At 33.4% G+C, this 27,877-nt stretch overlaps 5 protein-coding genes across 6 annotated transcripts; 2 read left to right on the top strand and 3 right to left on the bottom strand.

Annotated features, from left to right (window-relative positions):
- Positions 1–2,879: 2,879 nt before the first annotated feature.
- Positions 2,880–3,799, bottom strand: LOC140872065 (uncharacterized). Its single transcript, XM_073274797.1, has 3 exons — positions 3,642–3,799; positions 3,334–3,541; positions 2,880–3,177 (listed from the first exon to the last, which is right to left on the bottom strand). The coding sequence occupies exons 1-3, from the start codon at positions 3,682–3,684 to the stop codon at positions 3,123–3,125; spliced, it is 306 nt and encodes a 101-aa protein (XP_073130898.1). The 5' UTR covers positions 3,685–3,799; the 3' UTR covers positions 2,880–3,122.
- A 311-nt stretch (positions 3,800–4,110) lies between these two features.
- LOC140871835 (GEM-like protein 5) lies at positions 4,111–5,519 on the top strand. The gene is made up of 2 exons (XM_073274573.1): positions 4,111–4,661; positions 4,755–5,519. Exons 1-2 carry the CDS (start codon positions 4,238–4,240, stop codon positions 5,276–5,278), a joined length of 948 nt encoding a protein of 315 aa, XP_073130674.1. The 5' UTR covers positions 4,111–4,237; the 3' UTR covers positions 5,279–5,519.
- Positions 5,520–12,122: 6,603 nt separating this feature from the next.
- Positions 12,123–13,450, bottom strand: LOC140872276 (protein CURLY FLAG LEAF 1). Its single transcript, XM_073275094.1, has 2 exons — positions 13,090–13,450; positions 12,123–12,666 (listed from the first exon to the last, which is right to left on the bottom strand). Exons 1-2 carry the CDS (start codon positions 13,300–13,302, stop codon positions 12,298–12,300), a joined length of 582 nt encoding a protein of 193 aa, XP_073131195.1. The 5' UTR covers positions 13,303–13,450; the 3' UTR covers positions 12,123–12,297.
- Positions 13,451–17,059: 3,609 nt separating this feature from the next.
- LOC140872073 (GSH-induced LITAF domain protein) lies at positions 17,060–18,643 on the top strand. Its single transcript, XM_073274804.1, has 3 exons — positions 17,060–17,384; positions 18,022–18,148; positions 18,247–18,643. The coding sequence occupies exons 1-3, from the start codon at positions 17,143–17,145 to the stop codon at positions 18,328–18,330; spliced, it is 453 nt and encodes a 150-aa protein (XP_073130905.1). The 5' UTR covers positions 17,060–17,142; the 3' UTR covers positions 18,331–18,643.
- Positions 18,644–19,525: 882 nt separating this feature from the next.
- On the bottom strand, positions 19,526–27,100 carry LOC140871490 (uncharacterized protein At2g33490). 2 transcript variants are annotated; one of them, XM_073274020.1, is made up of 11 exons: positions 26,758–27,100; positions 25,609–25,681; positions 24,806–24,880; positions 24,174–24,235; positions 24,020–24,088; positions 23,534–23,562; positions 23,242–23,449; positions 22,837–23,127; positions 21,969–22,022; positions 20,087–21,066; positions 19,526–19,767 (listed from the first exon to the last, which is right to left on the bottom strand). In XM_073274020.1, the coding sequence occupies exons 1-10, from the start codon at positions 26,866–26,868 to the stop codon at positions 20,113–20,115; spliced, it is 1,926 nt and encodes a 641-aa protein (XP_073130121.1). In that variant the 5' UTR covers positions 26,869–27,100; the 3' UTR covers positions 19,526–19,767; positions 20,087–20,112. The 2 variants fall into 2 exon arrangements, with proteins under 2 accessions (XP_073130121.1, XP_073130122.1); XM_073274021.1 differs by having other exon boundaries at positions 24,806–24,871.
- Between the last annotated feature and the right edge of the window lie 777 nt (positions 27,101–27,877).

The following is a 27,877-nucleotide window of genomic DNA, read 5'->3' as shown; positions in this document are numbered from 1 at the left end:
GAATAATTTTAAAAGTGGATTTTTTTTAAATTGTAAATAAATCAATTAATTTTATAAGACATTTTCGTAAATTAATAATTATCCATAGACAACAGGAAACTAACATTTTATTAAATAATAATCCACATTAAAGATAAAATAATATGGTTTTTTTTACGGTAGAACAATTGGTGTATATATGTTTTTTTAAATTTTAAAATGGGTAATATAATCCCCAATCAAAACCTTTTAATATATTAATAGTGTTTCCTCAACCCAGATAGAATGGATAAAAGCCAATAATTTCGCAGCAAATTAATTACGTGAGATACTAACAGAACTAACGGAAATTCAAGAACGTCTAATAGAAAAGGCTAGCATTGAAAACTTACTAGGATTCATGATACATTGATACTACGACTGCTCTATATATACATAATAAACGGAAATTCAACAGCCTATATATATATAAATTTAGAAGCCAAAGTATTTGGAAAATTTATCATTGTCTACAACATATATTCAATGGAGCTCGATCGGATGATTCAGTTCAATATCATTAGGTTCCCGCATCCACGTCGATCTTGTTCAGGAGAAGGAGACGAGAGATCAGCGCAGCCAATTTTGTGCCGATGGAGACATCCAGCCGTCGGACTTGTGGCGGTAAACTGTGACGCATCGTATCGTGCCTGGAATGATACTGGAGGCTATGGAATAATTATCAGAGATGATATGGGAAGAGTGAAGATGACGAAAGCTTCTCGGTTTCGAATGAGTTGTGCGATTGACAAACAGAAAGCATCAAGAATGGAGTATGGAGTCAAGGTGTTGATGCTCGAGATGATTGCCATTCGAGACGGGCTTCGGCTTTCAAAGAGTTTAGGATTCATGGCGGTAGAGGTGCGATCCGACTCCAAGACCGCAATCGCCATCTTGATCGGGCAAGCCCCGAGGACTGCCGGGAAATTGTATCTGAGATCATGTTGGAGTTGCGTTTGTTTCCCGTTCTTGGCTTCATCTTCGTGTACAGAGAATGCAACAGAGCAGCAGATTTCCTATCTAAATTCGTCACGGGAGACGGAGAAAAGTGCATGGATTGGTCGGAACTGCCTCAAGCTTTACACCAAATAGTATTAGATGATGCTTTAGGCTTGTTGATTGAAAGACTACCAAAATAATCAATCAATTATCAAATATTGTAAAATTTTTACATTGTAGCTAGTACGTTGTTACAATTTTTAGTTTGTATCTTCCTTCAATATTAATGCAAGAAGCAAAATATTCTCAGAATTATATATTTTCAAGGATGCATGTTTTTTTTGTTCCCCATTCTAATCTTAATGAATATTTGGATTCTTTCTTGATTAAAAAAAATATGTGATTTCTAAGTTTAATTATATATTTAATTATTTGATCTATTTTTATCCATGATAAAAATATCATTATTATGAATATACAAATTATGTGCCACTATAAAGATAATAAATGGGTCCAAATTTATTTGATTCAATAAGATTCAGTTTCTATATTATACAATACAAAATCGTTTGGAGTCTCGCATGGAAATAGCCCTTGTTTCATCTGTAAATCTTTCCCCAACCCATATTTTTTAGGAAATTGTTCCTCCAGAAAATGATCAAACTCCAAGCATACTTCTGGAATGCCACTTGGAAGTGGATGTTGACAAACTTCACACATGAGGATAACGCAGCATTTACAAAATACTAAAAGTATAGATTTATATCATACTAATTAATTTATTTTTTTTCTCTCCTATATACACGTTTATTTTGTTAAGTTTTGACTTTATCGTTTAGTTTTATTTTATATTGTTTTTGGATTTAGTTAATTCATTTCATTCTGAATTATTCATTATACAATGTCAAAAAAGCATATATAATAATGTGTGTGTATATGTATAATAATGTTTGGTCCCTTTACGATTGGTCTCCTTCGAAGGTATAAAATGAAATAAGCTTTTTCAAGTTAAAATTAATTAAATTTTATTTCAGAATCATAATGAGTAAAAAAAAATTAAATGGTTACCAATCCTTTGCATTCTTTTCAACATAGAATGATATATATTTGATATGTCACATAATTGATATATATTCCTTTAAAAGTGTAATTTTTTTTAATTACATATTATAATTTACCTTGATTTTGATTATGATGTTTGATTAGTTTATATATGCAATTCGATATAGGTGTCTGCTGACGCATACTCCTCACCGACACCTGAGATGGTCGTGTGGACATTTAAAAAATATAACAATGTTTTTCACAATATGTTCATATACACATCTTGAGAGACTAGTAGTAAACTCTAGTATGACACAACTTGTTAAATCGTGTTTTTTTTATCCTCCAGGTTTTGAAATTTTTTGAATTATTTATTTGACAACAATATGCCCTTTTTCTTTTTCTTTTTCTTCTTTTGTGAAAAACCAGGCCTACTTTATTTATTCTAGAACTAGGATTGTTCATAAGGTCCACAACAGCTTTTCCCACTGTTAAAAAACGATAAAATTCACCATTCTAGGCTTAAATTCACCTCTCAAAGATTATAATTCAAACAATCACCATTCTAAAAGACATGATTCACTCCACTCCTCCGCAAGTCAGCGGATCGGATACAAACCGATCGAATCCAACCGATACATTTGAACCTAGCTACAAGAACAAAACATGGACGCATAGCATATGCAAGACTTCAGGCAATAAAGCAGATTTGAACCCAAAATAACAAGATACGGTATGCAAGTCTAGGCTACGATTTTCGAGGACTTTGCTTATGTTTGGTTTAGTGCTGCTACATAAACCCATGCCTATGTTTGTTGTAAGACGAAGGAAAACTTAGCCTTATTTGTATACTTGACAAGAACAGAGGATCCCGCGGCTTGAGCATAGCAAATAGAATTACTTCATCCATAATTATTAAAATGGAATGAATTGTCAAAGTGTACACGTTCATGATCATGTTCGTGATCAACTGTGGGGTTTTTCCATAACAGACTCATTAAAAGCATATATGATCACCATAGGCTAATTAATAAGGATATATATGACAACTCTTTATGAATCGAATCAACTCGTCCACATATTGGTATCTTATTTTCTTATATACGAAAGCCATTAAGAGCTCAGAAGCAATGGCAGCATTGTTCGAACAAGCAACAGCAACACAGAGCACCCAAACTGCAACACAAATTTCAAACATGATCCACCCAACATAAACAACATAAAATACCTTACACATATCAAAACATAAACAGACATTAAAGGAGACTAGTTGATCTAGCAATAATTCAAGATTACATAAATTCGATAAAAAAGGACATCTAGCATACATACCAGCACTTGAGAAATGAAAAGCAGCCAGAGTCCTCATGGTGCTGATGATGAGTGTGCCGAGGTGGCGGCGGCGGAGGATTGTCGTCGTTGAAGTAGCCCTGATAACCGGGAGGAGGGGGCGGCGGAGGAGGGTACCCCTCCCTGAAATACCCTTGCGGCGGTGGCTGCGACGGGGGGCGACCCCACGGCGGCGGCGGAGGTTGCATCCCTGAATTCAATCCATATCCCATAAAAAAGTTAACATGTATGATGTTAGATTTCCAAGATAATAATTAATTAGCACATAACCACAGTCGATCGAAACTTGCCTGGTGGAGAATAGGGACCATGATGGACATGCTCGTAACTCATTGTTCTCCGATCGTAGAGCTGTGTGAATTCACCAACACAAACGGCCCGAATTTCGAGTACCCAATATTATATTAAATACAAAACACTAAGAAATGATTGATGAAAGTTTCTACATGGAAAGGGGATAAGCTTCAAGTCTCTGTCGAGGTAAGATACGAGAGAGGGGTCCCAATTCTTGCGTAATGAACGATTAATACAACACACGTAGGCCATAGGGTTGGCTTCCAGAATCCAGCGGAACGTATGGCCATTTTCTAGTATTTAAGATTATATACGTGTCGCATTTTTGTGACGAGCATGTGAGTCTTGAAATATATAAAATTCATTAAATCCAAAAATGGAGCAGGTGTACATGTTGAGGTGTCGGTTTACATTGATCATTGAAATTTGGAAAAAGTTAACACGGCTAAGGGATCAGCTTCTTCGTGCTTAAGTTAAGCGAAAAACAAATATATAAACACAGAGACACTTTCTTGATAATCTCCATCGGTCATCACCACAACCAAATTTCATCGAATTCGATTCGGTTCCTGTGAATATTATTAACTACACCATGGCTAGCCCATATGAAGATCACGTAGCTAAAGAATCACATCCTCCATCTGCCACCGCAACTACGCCGCATGTGGGAGGAGAAGCCGGGAAAGGGGAAGAATATCACAAAGCTAGAGAATTCGAGCATCGCGAAAAACCGGGCTCATCCACGACACAGCAGCCGCCGGAGGAAGATGTGAAGAAGTGGGGTACTCACGAGATGGGAGCTCCGGCGGCGCCAAATGTTCACCCGGACAATCAGCAGGCGGCCCATTGGCAGGCTCAAGGCTCCGTCCATCAGTATCAAGATAACCAACAACAGCCTTATGTGATACATTCCCCTATTGATAAGCCCGCCGACAGCCCATATGAATATGTCGTCAATATGTTCAATTCTTGGAGTAACAGAGCAGATGGCTTTGGATGCAATATATGGAAACATTGTGAGTTCATTTTCTTTAAGAAATCCACGTCTTTCCATCGAATGAATTGAGTGTCTTATACCTATATGCTCGATGTATATGTTTGATTTGCAGTGAAAACAGGGCAATCTCTGTCAGGAACTGCGTGGGGGAAGGTTAATTTGACGGCGAAGGCCATAACAGGAGGAGGATTCGAGCCACTTTTCAGGCAGATATTTTCTGTTGATGATCCCAATGAGAAGCTGAGGAAGACATTCGCTTGTTACCTCTCCACAACAACAGGGCCAGTCGCGGGAACCATATATCTCTCCACGGCTCGCGTGGCCTTCTGCAGCGATCGTCCCTTGACTTTCAGAGCTCCATCGGGGCAAGATTCCTGGACTTACTATAAGATATCGGTGCCCATCGGAAACGTGGAAGGTGTGAATCCAGTGGTGACGAAAGAGAATCCTCCCGAGAAGTATATTCAGATGATAACTGTTGACCGCCACGAGTTTTGGTTCATGGGATTCGTGAGCTTTGAGAAAGCGATCAATCACCTGTTGGACGCTGTTTCTGGGTCTAGAGCGAGCACGGGAAATGCGGCGAATTCGGGCGGTTTCGAGTCGAATTCGGGTGGTTTCGAGTCGAGGAACTAAATCATTGGCCATATGGCACACGCATCGTTTTGCACTTACAGGGTTTCGATTATATATCAGCAGTTTGATTTAGTTCTGAGTTGGTGTTTTGTTTGTTTGTGTTTTTGTGCTTACCATTTTGGATAGAAATAGAGACGAGGTATACGTTGTGTGTAAATAAATTTATATGCTATAGTTGATATTGTGTTGTTTATTGTTGTTTATGGAGTGTTTTGATTTGAAAATAGATGTTCAAGGTACATATTGGAACCATTTTACGAAAACAAAAGCAACAAAACTCCTTTGAGATAGATGGCTGGGTCAATTTTATGAAAATTCTACTTCAACATATTCATGAAAAAACTCCAATAATTGAAATGAATTTTAAGTGGGTGTTTGGCAGAGAGCAATTTATAAATTATTTTCAAAAGCTTATGAACTCTTTAAATTTGTTTGATAATTTTTTTGTTAAATAGTTTATAAGCTATTAAAATAATAAGATGTTTCACAGCTTATAAGTTGTTTTTAAAAAAGGTAAGGTGACGTTTATTTTTTTTATAAAAGATCTTATTTTATATCTCTATATTATCCTTATATTTTATTAAATTATCACCTTATTCTTTGTCCTTTTTTGTACATAATTTAACAAACTTTTTTCTAAATTAAAATTAAAAACAGTTTAATTTTTTTAATATATTTTTAACATTTATGATAAATTTTAAGAAAAAATTGTACATATAATATTATTTTACATTTTTTTCGTAATATTATACCTTTTTGGTAATTTTATAATAAAAATATTTTATAACAACACATTAACATATTTAAGTTGTTTAAAATAAGTTCACACAAATATTTTAATTATTTTTAAAAAAAAAACTTGAAAGCTTATAAGCTTCTAAAACAGCTTATAAACTCCTAGAATTTATAAGCTATTTTTAATAAGCTTAGCCAAACATTTTCCTTCATTTTTCGATTCGGTCCTTGTAAAACTAGCACTTCATTTTCAGGTACATCCTAAAATATAAATTGAAATAATCAAATCCAAGACTTAAATGAAATTGAAACACCCATGTTCTCTGAGTCTTTATCAAATTCTATGTTCTTTATTTTTTTTTCAATACCAACTATAAATATATATAAAAAAAATAATTATGTAACATATTATAAAATCAAACTCAATTAAATGTGTATTATGATTGTACTTTTTTAAATAATGCGTTTATTTTGTCATATTAGCAAACACAAATTTGAGAAATAGACCAAAAATAACCAAAATTTTAATTTAGGGATTGAAAATTAAAAAAACAAAAAATTTAGAAAAAAAACCAAAAATTATTTTTTTTAAAAGGTCCAATTAGTAATTTTAGAAGATGGTATTTTTGTGATTGATGACATTTTCTAAAACTATTCTCTATTGCAAGAGTACCACGTAGCATCTTCTGAAATGGAAGATGACAATAGACTATGGTTGAAGATATTGTCATTTTCCATTTTGAAGAACGGTTGGAGGTGACCTAACAAAATGTCCCTCGGGTATTATGATCTTTATTAAAATATATTCATTTATTATATTTTATATTATTAATCTTTTATTATTTAATTAACGACTCAATTGGTGCCTAAAAATAGGAAAAATAATTTTTTTGCTCCATTAACTTGTTAATGTTTTGGTTTTGGTTTTGGTTTTGGTCCATTAACTTTTTCGATGTGGGTTTTGGTATACTAACTTTGCATTTTCAGTGTTTTTTGTCCTACTGCATACGTATCAAATTTTTATTGTTCCAACATGATAACAAGGACCAATCAGAAGCTGACACGTATGCAGTTGGACAAAAAAACATTGAAAATGCAAAGTTAAGTGTACCAAAATTTACATCGAAAAAGTTAATAGGCCAAAACCCAAAAGAGGTAAAGTTATTGGACCAAAAAACTTATTTTCCCCCTAAAAATATATGGATTGAGAAATTGCAGACCACAAGTTTCAAATTCACGCAGAAAATTTTTGAAATGGAGAACATAAATCTCTATTTTAGAGGAATGAAATTATGGTCGGAGATGACCTTATGTAGGTGCGTTCAAACTTTGGATAAAACCGTAAATCCAAATCGAAAAAATCAAACATCGAACCGAAACCGAAATTTAAAATTCGGATATAAATGTTAAAAATGAAATTTATTTGGTTTAGTTTCGAATTATATATCTCAAAACCAAACCGACCGAAAAAATAGAAATTTTATTAAATTAATAATTTTTATTTATATATTTATTTATATTATATATTTTATGAGATGATATCTAGTGAATAAAGAATCATTTTTAATAATGTTTAGTAGAATGTTGTTTATTTAAGTCATTTAGACTTTCAATTTAAAGGTTTTACAAAAAATCATTTAAAAGGTAACATATTATATTTTAAAATATATTTATAATTTTAATTAAAATAATTATATCAAATTCAAAATAACCAAACCGATTTAGTAGAAAACCGAGCCGAATCGATGAAAAACGATTCGAATATCGAATTATATATTTTTAAAATCAAAAACCGAAAAAATCAAAATAAAAATCCAAAAAACGAACCGATCGAAAACCTCAAACCTCATGTTATGTGTTCCATGCGATTAAAGAGCACGTAACCGGTAAACTTTCCTCCTCTATGACTACGAGTTGAATAGATCACCGTTTATGTGGACCGATTTTGTATGGGCCAAGGTTATAAACTGGGTTTAATAATAAACAAAGTTATGGGCTTCAACTATATGGATAAAGAGAATTGGCATGTGTTGCTTCGGAGGCGTATGTATACCATTCAGCCCAAATTACGGTTCCAAGTCCAACTCTCTTACAAAACAGCCCACCACGGTAAAATGTTAACCTTTTACCACGTCCGGTCCCAAAATAATTGGCCAATTTAATAAAACTTTAATAAAATGTAATTTTAAACTTAAATAGTCATACATAAAATTCTCATGATACACAACTATACAATAACAATTTTTTTTTTTAAAACAATTGATATATCAAGCTCTTCTAAAAATTAAAATCGTGACACGAGCCTCTTTGGCTAATAACATAATCCTCTCCTCGCCTCGCCTCGCCTCGCCTCGCTTCGCTCCGCCGGAGGCTAAAACCCCGGCCTGGCCTCCGTTGTAATAAAAGGGGAAGAAAAATGATGTTGTAAAATTATAGAAAGGTCCTTCTCAAGCTCCTTTGTGTGCAGTTTCTTCGCCCAGTAATGTAATATGAGTTGTCCTTGGATACTGAACAATATTTTCAGACCTTTCTGGCCAAAGATTCCTTTGTCTGTATTTGAAGCAAAAGGTTGCTTTGTTCTCTTTTCTCCTTGTGGCTTCGGTGGTGGACCATTAATATTCTCCATTACCTGTCTGTCATTGCTGAAATGTCAATTCCTTTTGGAAGATCGGGCTTTTTGTCACTGTTTCCATTCCCATTTCTAGCTAATTTATTACATTTTGTCTCACTGGATCTTTCGTTTGGTTTAAATGTTGAGCGAACATTGTTTGTTGTAATAACATGTGATATTTGAATACGTCTTTTGTGATTCAGTTTCACGGATTTATCGTGATATGTAATATGTTATATTCATCGATGTTGTATGGACACTTGAAACATCAATTATATGCATCAGTGATTATAAAACTTGTGAGTCCATCCGTGAAAAAATTATTTTTTTGTGCATCCAAATTGGGTAGTTTCCGAAAGTACCTTTTTGTTCTTTCTATTGATTTTATTGCAGCAGAAGATAAGAATTTGATCATAAAATTATTTTAAGTGAAACCAATTATGTAATTTCTAAAGTACCTTTTGTTCTTTCTGTCGATTTTTTTGCAACACAAGGAAACCAACTTGACTAATTCCCCTTTATTTTCTCCGGACCTCTCCCCCATAATCTTCTTTGGTTTCAATTCAACTGTTGTCCTCTAAATTCAAAATTTTAAATCATTAAAATGTGTGCTAAAGTCTGTTTGGATCCCACTCATACTCCAATTTCACCCATTTTACACCCTAACTAATAACAAAATTAAGCCTACACGAAATAAATATAAAAATATAAATGCAAATTATTTATTAGAAAAATAAATTACAAATAATTGGATGCGGTCGTTGAACATGGAAAATCTTTGTCACTATTTGAAGTTAAACTTAACGAGTTGTTAGTTTTTGGATATTATCTTAAAGTCGTCGAATATTTTTATTCATTCGCTCTCGCATTCAAAACTCTTATTTTTTAAGGCACCGTTTGGTTACTTATATTATTAATCTGTGTATAATTTATCACATTCAATCCTACATTCTTTTTGTCATATTATTTATTCATCTATTAATTATTTATCTTACATCAATCAAATCATTAATTATTTTTCTTACATCAATCAAATCATCACATTTAAATTACTATATTACCCTTTATAAATAATATTATTCATATTTTATTAATTTATTAAAAATACAAAATTGTCATTTTATCATTTTATATAAAATTTAATCAATCAAATCAAACAAATTATAATCTATCAATCAAATCAAATACTATATTAACTATCATTTTTTATTTATTTTTTTATCATATTATATTACTTATCTCTGTATTATTTATTTCATCATCCAAACCAAACAGTACCTAAAAATCTTGGATACGAGGCAAATATGTCAACATTAATTATTTGAATCACCTCCTATCAACTAAAAGTAACTTTTAAATTAATGTTACCCAAGGAAGTTGCTTATCATATTATTTTTTTATCATATTATATTACTTATCTCTGTATTATTTATTTCATCATCCAACATTTGACCTATGTACAGTGATCTTTCCAATCTTTAGTTGGTATCTGATTGAATTTTCAACTTTGGTTGATTCGAGAGTCATGAAAAACTATAATTGTGTCGCTCGTTTCTTTGAATTTCTTTATATATTAATGTGCAATAACTTGGTATTATTTTATAATGAGAGGAAAAATTGTAATTGTTAAATGTTTCCAATATTAGAATTGAAACTAAAATAATTGTTTTTTGATTGAAGAAAACTTTTTCGCGAAAGGTTTTAAATATAGAGATAAAATTGGAGTTAAGATATGGGGAAAAGGTGGGGATATTTTCAATAATGAGACACGCATACGCGTGAAATTAATTAGTTACGTTGATGTTTTTTATGATAAGTCAAATCCTAACAATTCGGTGGAAGGAAAATCCCCTCAAATCATGATCACATTTTATGAGAGATCTTATCTTCAAGGCAAGTTTTTTGTAAACTCCCGATCATCCTAATAATTTCATCCTATTTTTATAAACACTACACCGACATCATTTATCTTACGGGAAATACACTTAGGTTACGTTTGGATTGAAATATTTCAAATTCATGAATTTCGATTATAATTTTAGTATTAACAATGAAACATAGAGAAATTTCAAATTCATAACTTAATTATTTACACATTACTTAGATGGATTAAAAATGATTCTAAATTACCACTATATTGGATGAACTTAAAATTCATCCTAACTACCATGAATTACCATATAAATATAAAAAAAGAGGATTTGATGTTTGTGGTGATGCTTCTCTAAATAACAAAAAATGCATTTGAAATTTATTGATTTGAAATACTTTTATCCAAGCAGAGTCTTATACACATCATCTTTTGACATTTAATGACTACTATAACTTAGCCACTTCAATAAAAAAAATTCAAGTCTTTATAAAACTTATAACAAACATGAGATAAAATAAAAATGTGTAATAATCTGATAAAAGACTAGAGTTATAAATCTATTGTAAGGGTAAGAAACCATGCATCACTTGTTGAAGCAATTGCATATGTTTTCTGGTCACACAATCATTTAACAGGCTGGGGTTTTCCTAGTTCAATTTTGGGCCTTCAGTGGGCTGAATTTGATTCCTGTTTTTTGGGCTTTCGCCTTTCCCCGTGTGTGTGTTTTTTTTTTAAAAAAAAAAAAATCTGAAGTGTGCAAGCCAGATTTTTCCCGAGTGGAATGTTTTGCTGAGGTCAGCAACCATCATCCAAGGAATTGGCATGTATTTTAATGTTACCCTAAAATGGATCGGAATTGAGGCAGAACAAGTGGGTTTTTGATTAAACGAACGATACGTAGGAGTTCAAATTATTTATTGCTCATGCATGATGCATCGCTATAGTTTACATAGAAATTAAGAACTTATAACTTGTTGCATGACGGTGTAACCTGACTCTGATTCATGTGAAAGAAAATGGATTTTGACCTAACGCAACTTCAAAGAATTTTTTTGAATCGACGTTGGACAATCACAGTGTATTTATATGGACTTTAATTAGGTGAAGCTAATAACAATCTTTCTTAAACTTTCGCATTAGTCAATGGACCTCTTACTCATGTGGAAATGGTCCCTTTCGGGGTCAACTTTTTTTTTTATTTTTAAATAACATTCTTTCTTAGCACCAATTTTGCTTTCTAAAAATCTTACATAGCACCTTTATTTTACGACAGAACATAAAATAATAAAGATATAATAAACTGAAAATAAATTTTAACAGTAAAATCTTGGAGGTAACTGAGTGCAAAATATCACCTTATATAATTAAAAAAATATAAAAATCAATACATAGTATTTCAGATTCATGGATAATATGAAGTTTGTTAATCATGGAAACAAAACAAACTATTTTCCCCTTATGATTCCGCCTGTCTAGCAGTTGACCATAGCTGGGCTCGTTTAAGCTAATCTCTTCTTTTTTGAAAAAAAAAAAAAAAACAACGAATCAATCTATCTTTAAATGCACAAAAATATTTCATAAAAAACAACATAATAATGATAGGCAAGCAAAAAGAAAAATCGAAAGAAATGGCAGTTTTTTCATTTCATTTCATTTCATAGCCCCACAACGTCATCCAATATGCTTAATTAGCACTCCACCAAAGTTTCTTTCGAAGAAGCCAAAAAAAAAAAAAAATGTTTCGAGAAAAAAGAAAAATAATTTGAGGGCAAAAAAAAAAATAAAAATGGCAGAAACGATTCACGGGGAGCCATTTTCGGATCGATCAAAGTGCAGGAGTTGACCGCAGCACTTTGGGCAGATTTGGAGTTGTTTGGGCACCATGTAGTACATTAAACAGCTCTTGCATCCGGCCACCACAAGCACATTATTCGAGTTCATATTACTGCTATTCTTCTTTTTCCCTTTTTCTTGACAGCTGAAATCATCTTGTTTCTCTTTGTTCCATTGCCCTCCTCCCGAAGGAGACGATTCCGATGAAGACCCGTCGCTGTCGTACCAGCTGCAGTCGTCTTCCGAGTAGTAACCGCCGCCGTACTCCGCCGTTGACCGGGGATCTTCCGTTGCTTTCATGCCTGTCCTCCAATTTATGAAGTATATTTCGCCCGTCTGTTGTTTCACAATCAAACAAGACTAGCACCATCAATCTTTTCAAGAAAATGCATGTAAAATGACCCCTCCAAAAAAACAAACACGGGCCTTTCTTTTGGGGGAAAAAACGTGAGCTTTTTTTTTTATGAAAGAATAAAAGGGTTGGTCTGCTGCTATATATATATATATGATATATTGGGGAAGCCAAAAAAAAAAAAAAAAAAAAAGTGCAGTGAATGAGGAGATAAATGAACCAAGAGCATCATAAATAACTACCATTAAAGAATCGAAGCTTTTCGGCACAAGAAACAGGTAACAGAGGTGAAATAAATTAAGATCTGTTAAGGTTTTATGGCATTAAATGTCGCACAAAAAGCCAATAAAAGACAAAAAATAACATCGCAATAATGAGAGGGATCTTAAATTTTTTTCTTTCCAAACCTTTAAGTCGAGACATTGTTCCCAATGAGTAGGCAGTGAGGCTTGTGAATTCAGTTCTAACGCGGCGGTGGACAAAGCCGACGAGGTGACCGGAGAATCTGGGCCGTGCGGCGGACCTCCGCCGACGCCGCTGCTCTGCTGGTGATTCAAGGAACAATTTTGAAGGGATCTCTCCAAGGATGCTGTGATTGTATCCATGTTTGGAGTTGCCATTTTAATCACGTCCCACAAAAGAAAATTGATCGCAAATGGTATGGGATTTTTGATTATTCACATCAAGAAACAAATGAAGAGAGCAAGTGAAATTGAGAGATAGGGGGGAAAAAGGGGGATTTGTGTTGTAAAATGGGGAAAGTGAAGGAGGGTGGGTAAAAAACAACACAAGGGAATATTGGGTTTCAACAGCAAATAATTTTTTGCCATTATATATTAATTGAATTCATTATATGAATGATAAAAAATATTCAATTGGTATTTTTATATATTATATAAAAATATGGAGTAAATTTAATATTTAATAATGGGAATTCAAAAGAATGACAGTGGGGCCAATAGAGACCATGAAATTCCATTTTGGTTACTGTTTATTATTATTATCAACCCTAGCTAACGCTTATTGGCTCCGCGAGTTAGACTTTAGACCTGTAATGGGGGACGAAGCTTCTTGCTTATTAATTATCTTTAATCATTCTTGTTCTACTATAATATCTACATAGACTATAGTTGCATAAAACATTTTCAAATAATTTTATATAGTAATGATCCTTGTATTTGTTTTTGGTTTAGATTCGATGAATGAGTGAAGTTTAGGGCAACTTATGTTATACATATTCTGTTGGTCTATTTATAATTACTATTCACTATATATATTAGAATACCTGAGCATGTCATGTCAACTAATTTGATATACGTAAACTTTTTTTTACAGTTTCATTTTTGTATGATATTTGTTATATAATTTTGATGGTACGAGCTTATTAGTAATTTTCTTATCTTTCTCTAACTTCTCTCCATTTTTTTCAACAATTCCTCTTTACATTATCTTAAAATTGAAATTATCTTAGAAAATTTTGTATCTAATTTTTTTAAACCATGAACCATCTAATCTATAACCGCCATATCCTAATAAAATATTTATTTATCTTTAATTATATTTTTGAATTTTAAATGATTGTATCAACGCTTGATATTGCACCATTTAAATCTCCTTCATTGATCTTCAAAAAAAGTGATGCCCGAGATTGAAAAAGTCAGGGAAATTTGTTCTGTGATCGTTAGGTAATCGATCGTCGAAGATCTGACTTTCGGTATCACGCGTAATTTAGCATTTTTGTTGCTAGTATTGACTCGAAGATGTCAAAATAAAATAACAACAATTGGCCGGGTGTATTAATTTAAGGCTCCTTAATTAAAATCTTTAGTTTTCTTTAATCACATTGAAGAGGGTAGCTGTACGTGAGATCAATGTACAAGAAAACATCATTAAATGCCCTTATGTAGTGTTCAAGTTAGTAGAGTAGATAAACTTTTAGCGTCAATTCCCCCTACCAACACTTGGTTTACTTGACTAACGTAGTTTGCAGGTCATTGCGTTAATTCGGGGATTTATTCAGTGCACATCAAAGATAACGGCTGCGAATTTTTACGTCATAAAAAAAACATCATTAAATTATAATCCTAATTACATAGTAATAGACATGACTGGTGTCGGGGTTTCAACAATTACACAAGCAAAAAGGACCATACCGCTACTTTATTATATATATATATATAACTGTGTTGTTTATATTTAAATATTGTGCAATTAACCAATAAACTTGTTGGAATCTTATTCTGAACTCTTGTACTGAAAATGTCTGCCACCAAATACGTACCCATCTTTTCTTTTTATATATATACACACCCACTTTTTCTCAGAGATTCAAACGATTCTGTACCCCAATTCACGATAACAAATATTACTGTATTTTATTCCTTCACTCACTACTCCTCATTTGGTGTCCTTTTTTTTTTTATTTTACTACCTCTTGGGTTCATTCATTCATTCATTAGCTTTTCCATTTCAACAGACAATTTATAAAATAGTCGCAACGAGCATGTTCACATATAATTAATATTTTGTCTTCCCCATTCATTCCTTTATTCGCACGTAGCACGATAACCTGCAATTTTATATATATACGTATACATATATCATACATGTGTGTGTACTGTGTGTACAGAAAGAAAGTGGGCTACCAGTTGCTGCTGCATGCTGCTTCCCATTCTTCTGTTCCCCGCCTTAATGTTTTTTAATTTGTAGCGTCTTCCTCATTTTTTTGCCATAATTATGGTACCATCAGGCGTATCCAGGATTTTTTTGTTTGGAGGCTTCACATATAAATTATAAAAAAAACTAAAAATTTAAAAAATCTAAAATCTTCAATTCAAAATAATATAAGCAAAACAAGCATAAAAAGTAGTACTTCTTTTTTACATATCTTTCAATTTGTCTATCATTGCAAACATAAAAAAAAAAAATCATTTAGCAACATAATATTTTTCCCTATAAAAATAAAAATCAAACAATGACTTATTGCCTAATATTAAAAATGAGAACAACTAACACTAAAAATCTTATAAAATTAAATATGATAGAATCTGTCAAACTCAATAAACAAACTAGGACACAATGACAAACATAGAAATTTAAGTCCAAAACAGCAGAACTCAAATTCAAGCAAATAATAGGCTACTAAAATTATCCCAAAATTAAGGCATAAATTAACATTACAAATTATAACCGAGATTTGTATAAATACATTAGTCATCATTCACGGCCATTGACATAGGAAGATTTAAGAAATCCTAAAATTTGATAGAATAATATTAAACAAAAAAAAATATAAAAAAGAAAATTGAAGATGACAAAAACGAGTAAACAAATCGTAAATAATTTCTTACCCGATGTTTAAGTTTATTTGGGGTGGTGATTACTGATTTGGTTTGGTGATTTACGAAGAAATCAGAAAAGTTTGATTGTACCAATTGAACACGCTGGTTTAGGTTTCTGTTTTTTTTCTTCCGCCCATTTGATTTTTTTAATATAATTAATTAATAATTGGGCCATATATGTATACCTATACTATTTTTTTTTCTTGGGGCTTGCTGGGCTTAAGCCCAGTAAAGCCCCTATAGGCGATACGCCCTTGGCTACCATTTTCCCCCCAAGTAACTCCAATATTTTTTTAATTAGAACGGTACGAGTTACCGTCCATCCATATTTACAATAAAATATAATATTTTTAGCATAAAAAACATTATTTTTTTAAGGGGCACAACATACCATGTTACATGAGTTTTTGTGTCATACATATATTGTTATACTGCTATTTAATGTTCTGTTTAGTTGGAGGAGGTGATTTTTGTTAAGATTCGGTAACGAACTCGAGAACAGAACATTGGTGTCAGATGAGTTACAACTAATCGACTGCTATTCAATGTTATATATATATATTTTTTTTGAAGCTTCAATGTTATATTATTAAGATTAACTTTTTACTATTTTATTTTTTATTATATTAAATTGTCTTTCTCGAAATATCTCTCTCCATTAAACCGTTTGAAAACAAAGGAAAACCGGTAATTTGGGCCTCTGAACAATCTAATTCGAGATAAATATCTGTGGGCTGGCCCAAAAATGTGGTCAACCCTGAGCTACTCCTAGAAACTCAAACCACTAGACATTCAATTTTTTTTAAGAGTATAATTAATCAATTACAATAATGTAATAACATTATCTGTACCAGGGACTTTGTTTATCTCAATTCTCAAGTAAATAAATTACTTAACTCTACCTAATTTATAAATTTAAAAAAAAAAACTAATCGCAATCAACAAAAATCGAACCCGAAATTAATTGATCTTAGGACCTACTAGAAGTCTAGATATTCAATTTCAAACGTCAACGATACGCTAAACGCGTCTGAATAGTACACACGACTTGGCATATAAATACGTAAACTCGCTTTTTGCGATTACCAGAAAATCGATTCACCGGAGAGATTTCAGACTATGGATAAGCCGTCGAAGAACGATGAGCCGGCGATCGGGATCCCCTACAACGCCGCCGCGTACCAGGCGCCGATGCCCCAGCAGTACTACGTCGGAGAAAATCCTTATCAGGCCGGCATGATCCCTCCGAACGCCTTCGTCGGAGACCCCAAGGGCATTCCTATTCAACAGACAATTTACCGTGATACCCCTGCTCCCTTTCAGTGCGTTTACTGCGGTGGCTCCGGCATCACCACTGTCAAGTAAGATTCTCGAATTTCATCTGACGGAGCCACGATCTCAGTTTGAGGAATTTGATCTGATACTTGAAATTTCAAAGTTGGGAACTTTTGTTCTCTATAGCTCAAGTTGTGTGATTTGCTATAATTGGATATATATTGATTGTTGCTGATGTTGAAACTTTTCTATTTGATTTTCCCTTGAAATTGTTAAGCATTATTGGAAATAAAATACTAGACAAATTCTCATATGAGTTGCAACAACAAGAACAGGGACCATGTGAGAGAGTCAATAGTGGTTGCCTAATGTTAAGTGATGAAAGTATGAAACATCATCTACCAATTTAGTTTCACATCAGCTATTGTCTTAGTTAGGACATGAGTTATTTGCATGACCTTACATCCTAAAACCATACTAGCTCTTCCCACCCTAAGAAGAGAACTGTGTCTCATATAACACTTGAGTTTAAGAATTTTGGCTTCAAGGGATTCATATTTTGTACGACGGGATAATGTAGGTGATATATCTGTTTAGAACATGATTCCAGATAAGATTTTATAATAGTTCAATGTGATCAAGATGATGGCTTTCTTGTACTGACTGAAGACTTGTTTCGATTCGGTTCCTATTCCTTATCCTACCTTTTCTCTTGTGCTTTAGGTCAAAACCAAGTCTAGCGGCTTTTGTTGGTTGTATGATACCAATGATGCTTGGGGTATGTTTTCTGTGCCCTTCTATGGATTGTCTATGGCACAAATACCATTACTGTCCAAGCTGCAATGAGAAGGTAAAAATTTCATTTTTCTCTAAACATGGTTATCCTATAATCGAAAAACAAAAAAAGAGTAACGGAAAATGAACATGTCTTGTTTCTTTGATTGCCAGGTTGCTGATTTTGAGAAATCAGATCCATGTCTCGTGATGGATCCTCCACAATGGGCGCAACAGAGCTTTGCTTTGCCTGCATGACTTGAGTCTTGACATGTCCATAAATTTGCCTTGTAATCCGCCTTCTCTTATATGTATGTTATTACATGTGTGGTGATCTCACATAGATTTAATCCTAATGCGTTTTCATACATCCAAATGTGAACATAAGTAATTGACTGAAGCCTTTTGAAACTATCATTCGAGAAGATACGACTCATTCAAGCTTGCAATACTTGTGGATACCGGGTACATGCCCGTCTTTTCCATAGATTGATCAATTATTATTATTGTACATATCTGCTTGTACATTTTGCGATACAGTGTGTATTATTTCAACTATGTGTTTGCTTTACATGATGATAATCGAAACAGAGGATGGAACTAGTGGCAAAGATTTCGCAAATGGTTGGAAGATTTGAAATTATTTTTTGTCGCTGATGATGTCCTTTAAAACGTATAAATTGGAGCTGTACTTGCACTTTTGAAAGTTGAAGGCCACAACATCTTCGAAATGTTCAGCCCCTACTTTTGGATTAAAAGTTTCTGATCACCACTTTCACACTCGTTTTCCCCCAATGTAAAATGAAAAATGTTTTGAGTAAATAAATTTATAAACAAAAAAAGTATCGTTTACTACAACTTACCACGGGTAAATGATACTATATGATACTGTAAATTTATCAAGCATCTTCAACGAACTTCTTTGAAAATTCTAATTCCCATCATTTTCCCAAATCCATCTTAATTAGCATTGCATCTACATGGAATAGCAAAGAAATTGACTCAACAAAAATTCATTTAAGTAATTACCAAATAGAATTGGAATTCATGTGTGGCTTTGAATCCTTCAATCAAACCACAACCTTGGTTAAAATTAAACTCGTGCCGTGCGTTAGTAAGTTTTTTTTTAAAAAAAAAATCGAAAATATCCGTGTTTTTCACTATCCACAATTTTCACTCTCCCTTTTTTTCACATTTCAACCCTTTTTGCCATCGAATTACGAATTTTTAAATCAATCAACTAACCAAATGATACAAATTATTTAATATTTGATGTGTAGTTATAAGTATTTCTACGTTTATGCTTTTTTTTCCTCTTTTATTCGAAAGAAACCGATCATGCATGATTACAAATTTATAATAAGAATATTATTTTACATTTGTAAATAATTATATACGTGCATGCTGGTAGGTAGCTAATATTTGCAAGCAACATCAAAATTCATGGATGGTATTTATATATCAAAAGACCAACTAATTAGTGATAAAATTGCAAAAGTAGATAACTTAAAAAAAATTGCAAAAGTAGAAACTACAAGAAAATACCTAATATACAGTTACAAAATTTGAAGACCCAATACACAGTTTTGTCACCTTAATTCTTACAACTTTACAAGTATGATTCTAAATTAATCTATCCATCCACTTCAACTTTTCTGGGAAAACTAATCACGGATGAGCATCAAATCGGTGCAGCTGCACGACAAAACGATTTACAGAGCACATTAACAACACATCCAAATCAAAAAAATAACTGTTCATCTACAATGGCACACATGGAACATTATGTATTCTCGCTAGAATGTCCGATAAAAACCTACTGCAGATCGAGGGAATTGAATGAGAGCTAAAACTTTTTTAGCAACTGGGTTGAGAGGGATGGGGGTTGATGCCACTATTGTGATACACCGCAGTTATAAAAATTTATAAAAATTAAAAAATTAAAAAAATAAAAAGCCTTCGGGAAGCTTTTTCATTTTCAACTTGCTCAATCTCAACCATTTGATTGCATTACCTTCCACTAGTCGGCTGGCTGATAATCTACATTCTCGACATGTCGATGGGTGTCAAAGGAGGTGAAGAAACATCTTTTATCACGGAGGTTTGAGAACCTTCTAAAGGAACACGCAATGCCATTTCCTTTGGACCTCCAGCAGGAATAGAGTAGCTGCGAGGTAGTGTTAGTGGTGGCATTGGAAGCGCTGATGCTGCTGAAGTGGTCACTAATCGTGCATTGGACAGTTCATAGCTTTTGGACATTATGGGACCTGATTGAGTAATACGGTCTGCGGTTCTTTTAGGAGCTAAATGAGAAGGGGGGCGAGGAAGCTCATGCAGCTCACTAATTTTAGGGGATGACACAAAAGAAGATGTATTTCGTGAAGACAATTTCGGGGTTGATGCTGCGCGTGGGAATGGAGTACGCAGTAAAGAACCTGAAAAAAGCGGGGGATATCTTGATGAGGCAATTGGACCACTGGCAGAGAAATTTGGACTGCTGGTAGTCCATGGTTTGTCTGTTAACGGACCAGAGAAAGCTTGTCTTTTGACTTTCTTAGCGAAGGATGCAATACTAGGATCATCCTGTTTAAACAAGAGGCCTTCTGATAATGGAGGGGGTAACGGGCTAGGCTTCCTGTTGTTGTTACTCTCTTTGAGTACTGAATGTGTGTCTAAAATGATTGGCCCAGATAATTTCTCTCTTGAACCAATTTTTTCGTACATGTTCCTGTCTAAAGGAGATGAATGCCGCAGGTTCATGGTTGGTTCTCTGGTCTGGGAAGCTTCTTTATCAAATTTCCTAGAAGCTGGACTCTTTGCTTCGTCTGGAGTCGGAAGCACATAAGAAATGAACTTGCGGGATGCTGAAGGTCGCAATTGTGTCCGCTCGACCTGGTCAAATTTCTTAGCAGGAAAGAGAGGGGCAGATTTACTGATTGCCTTTGCCTCCTTTTGGAAGGAAAAAGAATTTCGACTTGGATTTTGTAACAATACCTGCAAACATGTATGGAAAAATGCATTATTCAACAAGTAGAATTTGTAAGCAATCTAACACTGGTGTTGGAGAACCATAAAAACAAAAGAGTTCTGATACATCATGCAAAAGGTATGTGAAAGGTATGTTGAAAATGACACTGGACCAAATCAGTTCTTTCCTATGTGACATACATCTATTCGACCAACTAAACCTCTTTCATTGCCAGCTCATCACCCAGATAAACAAATATTACATTGTATTATACTCGTATTGTCTCTTTAGCTAGTTGAAGGGGCCAGTGTGATTTTTAAACCTGGTCAACAGTTCCTACTTTCAAGAAAATTGTTGGCCTGGCTTAAAAATAAAAATTACCCCTAAATGGATACTTTTTTCCAGCTCAAACATTGGGGTGACATACCTTCTAAATGGAACTCACTTAATCCAACAAATCAGAACATGGCTTTCATACACTTCATGTATTAAGCAAATACCACAATTACATTTCTGCCTTTCTTCCCCTACTTTACCAATGTACACAGACAGAGCAACTTCAATATGAGAATTCAGTTCCATGACACCAGCTGCCATTGATTTCAATGTTAGTGTCCTGTATTTCCTTTAAAAAAAACCCCGTGTTGCAGTCCATCTCAACAAACTAGTTTTCCTCCTTGTCATCTGCTTATACTTTAAACTTGTTTCCAAGGATTGTGTAATTAATCATAAATTCAGAGGGATGCCACAAGGGGGAGAAAGATGAATAGCAAAATATAAAAATAAAATTGTAACCTATCTTGAAAACAGAACATAAAATAGTTATGTTCAGAAAAAATGACCGCCCTTCCAGCACACTGAAGTTAGAGGAGCAAGCAATTAAGGAAAAAAGTTTAAAAAACATAGGATTTATATATAATATACATACCCTTGCAGCAACCATTTTAGTGTCCGGAGAACTTGTAGGATCCATATTATCCAACTGCAAATAAAGGTATAAATATCAAGTGAAATTGAAAGAAGGTCTTAGCTGAAACTATCAACATCCCAACAAAAAAGTAATAGAATTTCTCCAGATGTTAAAAGCGAACAGGTTCATCATTTTTCCTGGTACACTGGTACTCATGGATAATCTGTTCCAAATAATTTATTTATCAATTGGTCAACTGATATCATTTCTTGAATCTGTGACACAAGTTTGCTCCTTGAACCTCCTACATGATTATGGGAGTTATGTGCATTCATTGTGCATGAATAAAAAGTTGACCAAAAAATTATCAACGTATCAGTCAGCATGGTGTCTCCCAGTAGACCAACAAGTTCAAGGACTTGATTACCATATATGACGAGTAGGTTAATTTAAGGTTTGGTTTGCTTTGAATGAGTTTTGGAAGTAGGCTTTCTCATCATTGGAGTAGTTTGTTATAAAACAAAGCTCATTCAGATTTCAGCCTTATCTGTCTTTTTCATAAAATTGTTGAAAAAATCTCCCTTTATGCAAATCTATTACTTAACATGTCAAGCCACCATTGCAAAACAAGAATAATTACTCAATTATCGACCACCTCTCTTTACTCCCAAACAAAATGCAATCAAAACAATCAAATGCCACGAATTTCCGCAATATTAAACACAAAATTCTCCATCTCCGATGTGTCAAAAACAAAACTACGGTGGACAAGAATGAGACCGGTTGGGCAATATGTAAGGCATGCAGCAGTATATCACCGGATTTTTTTCCCACGAATAAAATAGGTAAAAACTTGTTTCATGATCAAGATACGTCAAAAACGTACCTCCATTGAGTTTTTTGAAGCAGAGAATTCTTGCAGTGGGCCACTTCTGCCAAATCCAAAACTCAACTCTCCATTGTCATGTGCATTAGAATCATTTTCGATATCACTATCCCCACTACTATCACTTTCACCACCATCATCATCTTCATCATCATCGTCATCGTCATAAACTACCTCGCTATTATCTTTAAGTGCACTAAACTGGTAATCAATATGTTGCTGTTCGGCGACCAATCTGACATCTGGTTCAATTGCTTCCAGAGATCTGAGCGCCTTCTTGAAGAAACATAACTGTCGCACAAAAGAAGCTCCACAATTCAAATGTGACATAAAAAGAGAACGTGTATAATTCATATAATTTTATAACAAAATAGGGAGGATAGTAGCCTTCTTAGTGGAAAAAACCTGGGCAGCATGATGCCGTGATGCCTGTGTAAGAAGACTACGAGATTGCCCTTGTTTTAAAGATTTCATACGAAATACAAACATATTAGCCTCCTCCTCGTATTCATCATTGGCTTCCTGCAGCTGGTGCGAATTAAAACATTCTCCCTTGTTATTTCTTAACTTCCCTTTTTCTTTTTGTTTCTTCATCAGTTCTTCATATATTTCTCTGGAAGTTAATTATATATAACAAAGAGGCTTAATTGAGAGAAAAGATGCTTCAGAAAAGAGAAAAAAAGAAAAAAATTTGCACCTCTTTTCATCACATTGCCTCTTCATCTCCTGCGCGAAGGAAAAAAAACAAAGTAGAAAGTCTTAACTGGAGGCATAAATAACAAATAAGAAGCAACAAGTATAACACGTCTTCTCTGGAATCTTTATTTTCGAAAGTGGATACAGGAACTGTAAGCCACATGACATACAAACCACAAAAAGCAAATGGTTTTGAACACAGCCACAACATGCACGACCAATGGCAGTCATGCATTTGGTGGAGGTGGGCCGTGGGGGGGCATCAAATTAGAAATTCCAGTGCTTCCAAAGAACACAAATATTAAATATGGAAAAATAGAAATCAACGGTGCAGAAAGCAAATATTCATGTCTCCTCAGATGACAAAATCCCATATCTCCCTCACAAAACAAACATCCTTCTGTTAAATTGCAATGACTAGTGAAGTTGATCACGGCATGTTACAACAATTGGAAAACACCATGATTCATAATCAATGTAAGCTCACCTCCACTACGTGAAGTTCATTCAGAAGAGATTCTGAAGGGATAGTTACTGTCTGGACTATGTGAGAGCGCTGGAATACAGAATCCAACAATCCAAAATAAAAAACCAATAATCCAGGATATAAAAACTAATCATATGCAATACTATTAACTTACATAACTATCAACAAGTTTCTGGAGTTCAAACTGTGCTTTACCCAGCATTAACAAAACTTTTCCTGCACAACGAAGAACAGTTAGTCCTTCTGAAAATGAAATAAAGTATCTACATTTTGCGCACACAAAATAGTCGAGTATGGCAAAGATTTGCATTGAGGTCATCCACCAATCCAGTTATGTTTTCCAACAAATCAATATAACATGCTGAGCTTGCATGTTGACCTACCCGCAAGGTAAAAGGTTGAGAAGGTCATGAAAGAAAGATGAACACTTCATTCATACTTTCTGTGGCACAAAATAATATAATTATCTTTATCCCATGACAAATTCCTTAAGTTAATGAAAACAGAATGGAAAGGTAACGGATATGATTGATATCCCGGAAAGGGCACCCTTATTGGGTCAGCAGGTGGCAAGAAGCCACTAGTTGTGCCCCTACATATTCAAAAGTTTTGTTCAAATAACCAATCATTGAGCTCGAATAAGAATTTTCTTTTTCAAACACCTTCAATGTAACAATCACTAAACCGATGATCACTTGCATTAATGCTATACAAATTTAACAATTGGCTGGGTATAACTGTCCATTCTAAGAAAAATTTTATATAAATAACCACATTCCAACTTACCACTTTCTTCATCATCACTTAGCGCTGTTTTCTCCAAAAGACAATCACCCATTTCCCTTAATGATTCTGAAAATTCTAAGTATGAAAGGAGTCATCAGGGCATGCCATTGTATTCCACGAAAGAAGATAATATAAATTTAATTCCAAAAATGTGAGAGGAGAAGCAAAAAATATTCAAATTTTGCAAAATCAAATACAAGGATCAAATGTAAGATAATGATATGTGCAGCTCTTAAAGAAAGCTTACACTTGCATACCGAAACCAAGGCTAGCGTGCAGAGAGAATTAAAAGGTTTTACGGGACATGTTCCAATAAACTAATGGTCATGTTAGGATAACTATCTGAGATGATGCACCTTCGTGCTCTCTGTAGGTGAGGCAGTATCAAGCAGCCAAGAACAAGGTAATAATAAATAAAATTTTATCAGGACATATATGGATCCTTTTGATATGACGAATATATGTCTTGCCAAAGCATAGGTGTTCTTCAGTTGATTCCTCAAGAAATAGTGAGGTGAGAATAATTACAATTTACAGTCGAAGACTTCACAATAGTTATGTTTCAAATTAATCAAAATAAAAAATTTGTTGCTAACACTTATTTTCATGTAGAAAAAAAATTCCGCCAACAAAATCTTAATCAGAACAAGCACAGCACACCATTAACATCAATCAAAGAAAACAAGCTTTCATAATTAAAAATTATAGTTTGATTAGCCAAAGCAATTCAGCTGATAAAAATTTTGCATGCATCATTCAGAGTGAAGTTTCAAGGAAGGAAGGTCTTCTTATCTATGGTATACCATATACACTGTTTGCGGTTGCCGCTGCTGCAGAAAGTAACCTATCATAGCAATCTCTCATGTCAATCATGTCCTGAAAATGGGTAAATTTGGTTATAACTTAACAAGAAGTTAGCATTTCAGAAAGTAAAAAGCATAAGAACATAACAAATTAATACAACATAAAGAACATGATACAAACAAAATTGTAAATGAGAGGTTAAAATTGGCCAGGAAAAAAGTATCTATTGATCTGTAACTAAATATTCATTACTACGCATCTTCCGTTATCCCCACCTGTCCCTGATATGTATACAATAAAATTTATCATCACCTGTTGCCACTAGAAACAAAACCTTTTACACCGGAAATAAATTTTCCGACAACACTTCAGTCACAATTCACACAAAGAAGTTAAATATAAAACCTCAGAATGGCCATGACATTTTGTTTTAGTATTCATACAAACAGCAAAATTGGCCAATGCCAAATTTCTGATACCAGAGAATGATTAAACTTAATTGTTGTTTTCAGGTGATGGAGGAATTCACAGCAGTCCACATGACATATCCCCCATCCCTTCAAATATTTGCATGTATTGTGATGCCACTAAGAGAGATCATATGTAGTCTTCAGGATGACATAATGTCATTTCCATGCATATTTTCATGATGTTTTATGAACTAATCCGCTAAGAACACATTCTATTGTGAGGTTGACTGTTGGCTCAATCATCGAATGAACAAGCATACGGCCTATACTAATATAATTACAATCGCATCGCAAGTTAGATCACCCATTTCACTTGATAACCAAATCTGAATAGATTGGAGCATAAACCATTAAAAAAAAAATTTACAAAACATGACACATGATCATTTTTATTCATCGCATAGTTGATCGCTCAAAATTCAATTCACCTCGTGACTCGCAATTCAACAACCTCAAGTATCTGCTTTAGTCACCGAAATAAATAATAAATAAATAAAAAAAGAAAATCCCATGTTGAAACATACAACGATCGCAACCCACACCCAGCACAAAAAAATGCGAAATATCAATCCTTTAAACTTGTCAAACTCCAAACAATATCACATAAAGCAAGAAGATTTGAAACGAAACCACCCAATTGCTTCCAAAAAAACCTCAGAAAACATATACACACATTACCTGGGTAGCTCGAGCGAGCTCGTCGTGAGCAAGAGATTGATGTTTCTTTTGCGGTCTTTTATCATTCCTTAGGGCCGCAAATTTCTGCAATTTCTTCAGCGACGTCTTCATCTCTTTCGATTACAAATTATAATTATTATAAATATAAATATAACAAAAACAAGTCTGATCACGCAAGAAAGCTTAATTTAGGAACAAAGAGGAATGTGTTGGTGGATTCAAATGAGTAATTATGAAGCCCTAGATCAATTAATTGAAGAGAGAGAAGGGAACTTCAGATTATCAAAAATGGCGAAAAAATGGTTCACACGAAGGTGACCGTAGTGCTTACGTCAAAGCTTCGTCGATGGGACTTACACAAACTTTGTAACGCGTACCATCTCACCGTATCAATTAATACTAACATACACATTAATTACTTTACAATCTATCTTATTTTTTTTTTGTTTTTATTTTTTTGCAAAATAATGTATGTTATTTTTGGACACACTACCTCATACTAACTAATTTTGGTCATTTTTTCATTTTGATATGTAATGTAGCATTAAAATTTATTTACAGTTTTACTCTTCATAATTTTTTTTTATTATCTCTTCATAATATTTGTGTATTTAACTTTTTTTTACGTAAGAATCTAAACTTGTTATCTTTCGATGCGTACTAGATAAATCTCGAACTAACGTAATAACTTCATAATTTTTGTGAATTTACCTTTCCAGAGGCGGAACCAGGATTTCATCACTGGGAGGCTAAATTTTATGTGAAAATCTTTGTTAATGAAAATTTGAATATAATTTTTTAATATTGTTTCTATAATTTTCATAAAAACTTTTTAAAATAACTTCCATCTTAATATAAAATCACATTAATGAAAGTAATAACATATCCATTGTTGAAATAGTAAAATTTAGAGAAAAAATATCAACTAATTTATTCATACAAAAATTAATTTAATTGATATATCTATTTCTATTTCGATTAATTAAATAATCATTTTTTTTAAAAATAAAATAATTATATATGTATATGAAATCCTAGTACATGATTATATAATGAGCGATATAATCATTTAATTATAGATTTTAATATTATAAAATTGTAGAATTTATCCATATTTTTT

This window comes from Henckelia pumila, unplaced genomic scaffold (assembly GCF_033568475.1).
Source record: "Henckelia pumila isolate YLH828 unplaced genomic scaffold, ASM3356847v2 CTG_461:::fragment_3, whole genome shotgun sequence".
Taxonomy (NCBI): Eukaryota; Viridiplantae; Streptophyta; class Magnoliopsida; order Lamiales; family Gesneriaceae; genus Henckelia; species Henckelia pumila.
The sequence above is the reverse complement of the archived record's forward strand: the minus strand, read 5'-3'. Positions and strand labels throughout refer to the sequence as shown.